At 44.9% G+C, this 6722-nt stretch overlaps 1 protein-coding gene across 1 annotated transcript in view; it reads right to left on the minus strand.

Moving 5' to 3' along the window:
* LOC102881071 (E3 ubiquitin-protein ligase TRIM68) overlaps positions 1-6722 on the minus strand; it is an 8943-nt gene extending 2221 nt beyond the window's left edge. Inside the window, exons 1-7 of the mRNA XM_025044248.1 lie at positions 5710-6722; positions 4687-4773; positions 4088-4560; positions 2272-2367; positions 924-1181; positions 590-612; positions 4-21 (exon numbers count right to left, since the gene is read on the minus strand). Coding sequence (XP_024900016.1) covers positions 4-21; positions 590-612; positions 924-1181; positions 2272-2367; positions 4088-4513 — 821 coding nt within the window. The 5' untranslated portion in view covers positions 4514-4560; positions 4687-4773; positions 5710-6722. The remainder of the gene's footprint in view (positions 1-3; positions 22-589; positions 613-923; positions 1182-2271; positions 2368-4087; positions 4561-4686; positions 4774-5709) is intronic.

A 6722-nucleotide genomic window follows, 5' to 3' on the forward strand; every position in this document is an offset into this window, starting at 1 on the left:
TGCAGGCTCCAAGACTTGCTCCTGGTAGAGGAAGGAGGGGTAAGCCTTGGGGCCAGCAATCCTGGCTCTGCCCCATGGGCCTTCCCTTAGTACAGGGAAGAGGGGCTTGGCCAGGGACATAGGCAGGGAGATGCCCCTCTCTGCATCACCAGGCAAAGCAGAGATACGATGGTTATTTGACAACAGCGAATTTTGGCACAGAGAAAACATTTGCATTTCGATAGTGTGGAAAGAGTTAGATGTGCACTTGACATGGCAGGAGGAAGAGGTGTGCCACGGAGAAGGGCTATATATACTCAGAGCTTAGAGCACTAAGAGACACCTGCTGTTTTCCCCTCCTTGGGAGAGCTACTCGAAATCACATATTTTACTGAAATTCTTATTGGTAATACTTAAAATGAATACTTAAAATGAACCAAATACAAATAAGAAAAAAGGTGAATGAAGCTTCTTTGGGCCAATACAACGAAAGAGGGAGATTACAGAACAGCACCCGCTTTTCGATGGTACTGGGTCTCCATTCCCCACTTCTAGTCAGGCCCCACTATCCCTCATAGGGCTGCCTAGGGGCTCAACGATGGGAACATACCTTTTCAAGGCTTCCTGAATACCCTAGAAAGAGAAAAAATGCAGCACATGAATATATGCTGTTTCTCAGAGGGACCAGACAGACACTCAACTCTGGGAAGGGGATTCTCTAAGGGCAAGGGAGGCAGAGAGCAGGCCTGGAGAGGAGTGTAAAGGTGGAGGGGGACAGCCTACAGGAGGTTTGCAGGGCAGGGTAAGTTCTGCCTTGAATAGCCAACTCCAGGTTCTGTCTTGACTCCCTGGTCAGATGAGAGGGACTAGTATTATGCCAGAGCTGCCTGTCCTGGCCCATTTTCAACTGGCACTCAGAGTTCCCAGGAAAACCTGCTACTCACCTGCAGCATCCAGCGGATGGGCCTCTGAGATCTCTCTTCCAGTTCTGCAATCAGCCTCCACAGGACCCGGCTCTGCTGGCCGAGCGCATCATGATTCAGCTCCAGTTTCTGTCTGGTCTCCCTCTCCTCCTGCTCTAGGCTGGCAAGAGCTGCAGATGCCTCTACCTCCAGCCGCTGACCTGGTGGCTTTTTCTGTAGTAATCGTTGAAACTTCTCAAACTCCCATATGATACTCTGCTTTCGGGTTTCCACCTGTGTCTGCAGAGCCAAGGCAGGAAATCAGCACTGATATTGTTTGTGTAAGGGCCACCCAGGACTGAGGACACTGGCATGTGCACGCACACACTCTGGAATGTTTTGGTACCAACTGTGTGCCGAGCACTGTACAGGCCAAGATAAAGGATATAGGTTTTCTTACCTTTCTGTTCCCACAGCTCTGGTACTTGCTTCTGGGTCCCTCTTACTATTCTTATTGACCCCAGTAGGGCCCAGGATGTTATCTTAGTACCATATACTCTAGACCAATGGTCCCCAACCTTTTTGGCAACAGGGACCAGTGTTCCTATGAAAATCTAATGACTGATGATCTGGGGTGGAGCTGAGGCAGTGATGCCAGCACAGGGGAGCGGCTGCAAATACAGATGAAGCTTCGCTCTCTTGCCGGCCACTAACTTTTTGCTGTGTAGCCCGGTTCCTAAGAGGCCACTGACTAGTAAGGTGTGTGGCTCGGGGCTTGGGGACCCTCGCTGTAGATCATTCCCTATTTTCAGAATAATATTCTATTTTCGGAATAATGACCAGAACATTACACTTAAGCTTCTAAGGCAGTGTAACAACTATACTGTTAGAGGCTTTTGCTTCCTACTAGTATATCATTTTAATATGCTATTTTCAAACAGTTCAATGTTACCATCTGCTGATTAAAAGTTCTGATAGTTTGGTAGTCATGGACCTTGAATTTATTTCAGAGGTGATTTCTCAGTGTTTTAATAACTTTCAGTAAATATGTTCTAATTGGGAAAAGTGAAACCCAAACTATGTTTTACTAAGCATTATACAAGTCATACTACTGTGAGCTAATACCTATGTGAGGTACATAGTTTTCCTTTTTTTGTATGTGAGGACATAAGCCCAGGGATTATCCTTACATCACAATCAAGAAACTGGAATGATAGGTTACATGGCTGGCCTAAGGCTGCACGCCTGCCAGAGAGAGGTGGTGTGAGGCCCCCAGGCTCTCTGACTTCAAAATCCCACATTCTGCTTCACAGAAATGAGGAAACTATCATGGGCCAGCTCCAGGACAATGCAGGGTCCACCCAAACTCCTTCCCCAGGTGTCAACCTGCCTTCCAGTTGGCAGTTCGTTTCCTCTCACCAACTTCCAGCTTCCAGGCCTCTTCTTGCTCTTTCCTTAGATGTTCCAGAGCCTCATGCAGTTTCCACTGAAAGAGATAAAAATCTCCTGAAGGCATCTTGGGCAGCTAGTTGATAATGAGGCTTTGTAGCACTGGTAGGTGATGGGAAAACAAGTGTCCCTCAGGCTATGGGGCTAGAATGAATGGCGGAAGAAAAGGGATGCCACAGAAGGAATGGATTCTTCCCAGATGCTATCTAAGGTGGCTCCTGATTTCAGAATTATTTCAGCTCCCATGGTCTCTAAGTTTCTGTAAAGTAGAAGAGAAGGGCCCTTTCTAAGCCTGCCAGAAAACCACCTTGGACTTCCTATCCATGCCTCTTTTTATCTTTATCTGACTTGTTATTTCACAGCCTCCTTAAATCTTATTCAAAGTGTGGTCCAAGTGGGTCAGCAGCATCAGAACCACCTGGGAGCTTGTTAGAAATGCACAGTCTTGGGCCCTACCCCATATCTCCTGAATTAGAATCTGAATTTCAGCAAGATCCTTGGGTGGTTCAAATGTCCATTAAAGGTAAGAAGCACTATCCTAGAATACTAATGCAAGCAATTACTACTGAAAAGCATAAAGTGTTCTAATGATAATATTAACCATTTTATTAAAGATTTACGAAGTGCTGAACACGGCTTAAGTACCAAACATATATCCAATACTCACAATCCCTTGAGACTGGTATTATCCCCATTTAATAGATAACTAAGGTTTAGGGAGTGACCTACTCAAAGTCACTCACCTGGTATATGGCTGGGCTGGGATTTAACCCAGTTGTTTAACTCCTAGCCTGTGTAACACTGCCTCCCTATTCTAATACTCTCAAAACAAAAAGAGTAAGTAAATACTTTACATTTTAAAGAAATTCTTCTCATAGAAAATCAGCTAATTCTGGAGATTTGTCTTACACTCTTACCTTCTAATCTCAAGTTCAAGAAAGAGCGTTAAGACCAGTACTGGATCATTGGACAACAGAATCATTGGGATAATGATTCTGGTAAAGATATATCAGCATGGACAACTGAGGGAAGTATAAGAAACTTCAAGTAGATGAGGGTAGTTATAAAACAGGAGTAGCAGGTGTGTCACAGAAGGCTCTCCCCTACCAAAAAAAAAAAAAAAAAAAGGCGGTAGAGGAGAAAGAACACTGGGCAGAGAGAAAGAAGGCCTGAGTCACACCCTTTGATCTTCCTTTAACTTTTAATGAACTTAACCTAACGTCAGAAGGGACTCTAGAGCATCAGAAGGGACTCTAGAGTGTTAGATTAATCTCACTTGATCCTAAATGACTCAGCCATGGTTCCTTTCAGCTCTAAAACCAATTTTCATGATCTCAAATTTCTAAGCCTCAGTTTTTTGTCTATAAAATGAGAGGAGAGTGACTTATCTAATGTCAAACGACTATTTGCGGCACTGCTAGGAGTTTACAGGTTCTGATAGGTACAGCCTTGACTACCTCATACTCAAATTCATCCAAGGCACTAAGACCCCCAAATTCTCAGTAAGGAAAGCATCTTTGAGTTAGGAAGTAAGCCACGTTAAGATCGAGGATGGGGTGTGGAAGTGAGAGGGAAGGAAGTCCAAGGAGGCCATACATGCAAGGAGAGGTGTGGCTCACTGCATCAGGCTCTGTGGGTATGAGGACCAAAGAAATTAGTCTTCACTTTAGCTCTGGGTCCCGAGTCAAGCCCTTGATTTACAGATAGCCAAGTGAGGGGCAGGGGAGAGAATGGGGTGGCTAACCTCCATCTCCCACCTTATACTCCCAGGCGACATCCTCCATGGGCACGACACTGTGGGCCTCATGCTCAGGGGACTGGCGGCAGGCTTCACATGTGACTAGGCCATCTTCTTTGCAGAACATCTTTAGCTGTTCTCCATGGAACTCACATACATCACCTTTCAGCCCCATTCCTGGGTGCAGCCCTAGCAGACGGACTTTTTCTACCACATTAGCCAGCTGCCAATTAGGCCGCAGATTCCTTGGCTGGACTGGAGCCCTGCAGAGGGGACATGTGTAACCCCAGTTGTGGAATTCCCCTGGGACCTCCCAGAGTCCGGAGATACAGCCTTGGCAGAAGCTGTGACCACAATCGATGCTCACGGGCTCCCTCAGGAAGGTCATGCAGATGGGACAGGCCACCTCTTCCACAACAGCTTCCACCAGCACTGCAGGATCCATGGCTCCTTCTCACACCCTCCTCAGAACAGAACCAGGCAAAATGAAGGCTGAGAAAAAGAAAAGGAAAATAAGAGGAAAAGGTAAGAGAGGAGCAGAGGGATCAGCAAAAGGGATAATTAGTGAGTCAAAAACCCAAGTTCCTCCTTTGGATCCTTCCTCAGTCCTTTACTGACCTTGTTTAATAAGCACTGGCCTTCCCAAGTGAAGTTCTGAATAGGTCACGTTGCTCACACCAACCACAGAGGGACATCTAGGGATGCCTGAGTAAGCGGATGTTAGAAGTTCTGTTTTCATTCATTTGGTCATCTCTGACCCTCTTCTGGGTTCATTCACTTGACCATCCCCACTCCACCTCAACCACGCTCTTCAGATCAGCACTATTTCTCTTGAATATGGATAAGGTCATATAAAATGGGGTGTTTCAGTATCTAAAATAAGGCCAGAAATACCCTCAGTCTCACTCTCTGGTTTGTTTATATGTATATTTATATACTTCAAGGGACAAAAAAGGTAATATGCTAGAAATCCATTGCCTATATGCTCAATTGGTGTGCCTATATGCACGCTAAAGTGTAAAGTACAAGAGAACCAGCAATCCTTTCCCCGCACCCTGTAAACCCTTGCCCACTTCTCCAGCACCAACATTTCCTAAGATGCCCAGACACTTGCCTCAGCCTTCAGTGATATGTTAGAAGCAGAGATGAAACAACACCCCTGGGAAGATAAAATCAGAGGTCATCTGATGTTAATCGAACCCATTTGATGAAGTCACTACTCCAGCAAGAAACCTGAGATTTCTGCCAGGGCCATATGTAGGTATGGAATTCATACTACTCTGAGCATTTTACATGGATTAGCTCAGTTTATTCCACAACTCTAAGTAGAAACCATTATTCTACTATTTTCATTTTACAGATACTTGGTCCTGGGCTCCACCATTCTATCTTGGGAAAATTACTAACCTCTCCAGCTTCAAATAATAAAAATATAAGTGGAAAGAGAAATCTCTGTGGCTTAGGTAGTCCAGGTAGTCTTCTTGAATGAATGGGAGCAGTACAGAGACCTTGCAGGACTCTCTGTTACAGGTCAGCAGCTGTTCCTGCCTTCTCACTGGCCTCCTGCTTACTCCCTCCCACTACCACTACCAAACTGTGGGATCTAGTATCCTAAAACCTAGTTTTATGAAAATCACTAACCCACTGAAGAGTCTATCCTGGTGTTCCAGCACCCAGTCCAATAGGAAGCTCTTGCTCTTCACCTTTGAAACAGCACCTATGCCCAGACAAGCAAAGAGAGAAACTTCCACACTTTTCTGCAGACCCCATGTCCATTCATTCTACCCCACTTTATTTCTGCTCTTCTCCCAGCTTGAAATGATTTCTCCATGATTCTGCTCTTAATCATTTGACATTCATGTGTTCATTGTCTTACTTCCTACACTGGAAGTTTCATGAGGATAGTGACATTATCAGTTTGATTCACTGCTATATCCCCGATGCCAAGAACAGTGCCTCCAATATATTTTGAATATATGAGAATTAAATGTAACTGTTGAAGGTTGAGGTCCCGCTGATAGCAGGTTGGAAGTGGAAGAAGTGTCAATATCCTCACCTAACACAGAGGGGCGCTAAAGAGTTACCACTTAAAGCTGACACGATGCAGGTTGATATTTATGATTTAAAGCTACAAAGATCAATAAAAGAATGAAAATAGAAATAAAAAATTGGTGGCAGCAGGGAAGTGATAAATATATATCCAAATGATAAATCAAGAAATACGGTGCAAGCATATTATTTACATTTAGTAGGGTAATAAAAAGATCTAAACATTAAAAAAAGCGGTGGGCTCTGCAAAAAGGATTTAGTTAAAAGGTGGGTGGCTACTGCTCTTAGATATAAGACCCACTTGTTTTATTTTTTTGTTATACCTAAATTACTTTGACAAAACTTTAATTATTAAATGTTTAATTGCTTCGAAATTGACTTTGGCAGGGTGGGGAGCCAGTGTGAGAAAGACATTTGAGTGGAGGAAGCGGAGCTTGGAAAAGATTCGAGAGGCGGAACCAGAGTGAGGAGAGGGACGAGGGCGGGAGGGGATCTCCGAGGTCCGAGAGTAGAAAGGGATGGCCACAGGGCGCGGGGAAGGGCATAGGGTAGCGGGCGGGTGGGGACAGAGTGAGGTGACTCTGCAGGACCTTTGACTACAGAAG

The sequence above is a fragment of the Pteropus alecto genome, unplaced genomic scaffold (assembly GCF_000325575.1).
Source record: "Pteropus alecto unplaced genomic scaffold, ASM32557v1 scaffold540, whole genome shotgun sequence".
NCBI lineage: Eukaryota > Metazoa > Chordata > Mammalia > Chiroptera > Pteropodidae > Pteropus > Pteropus alecto.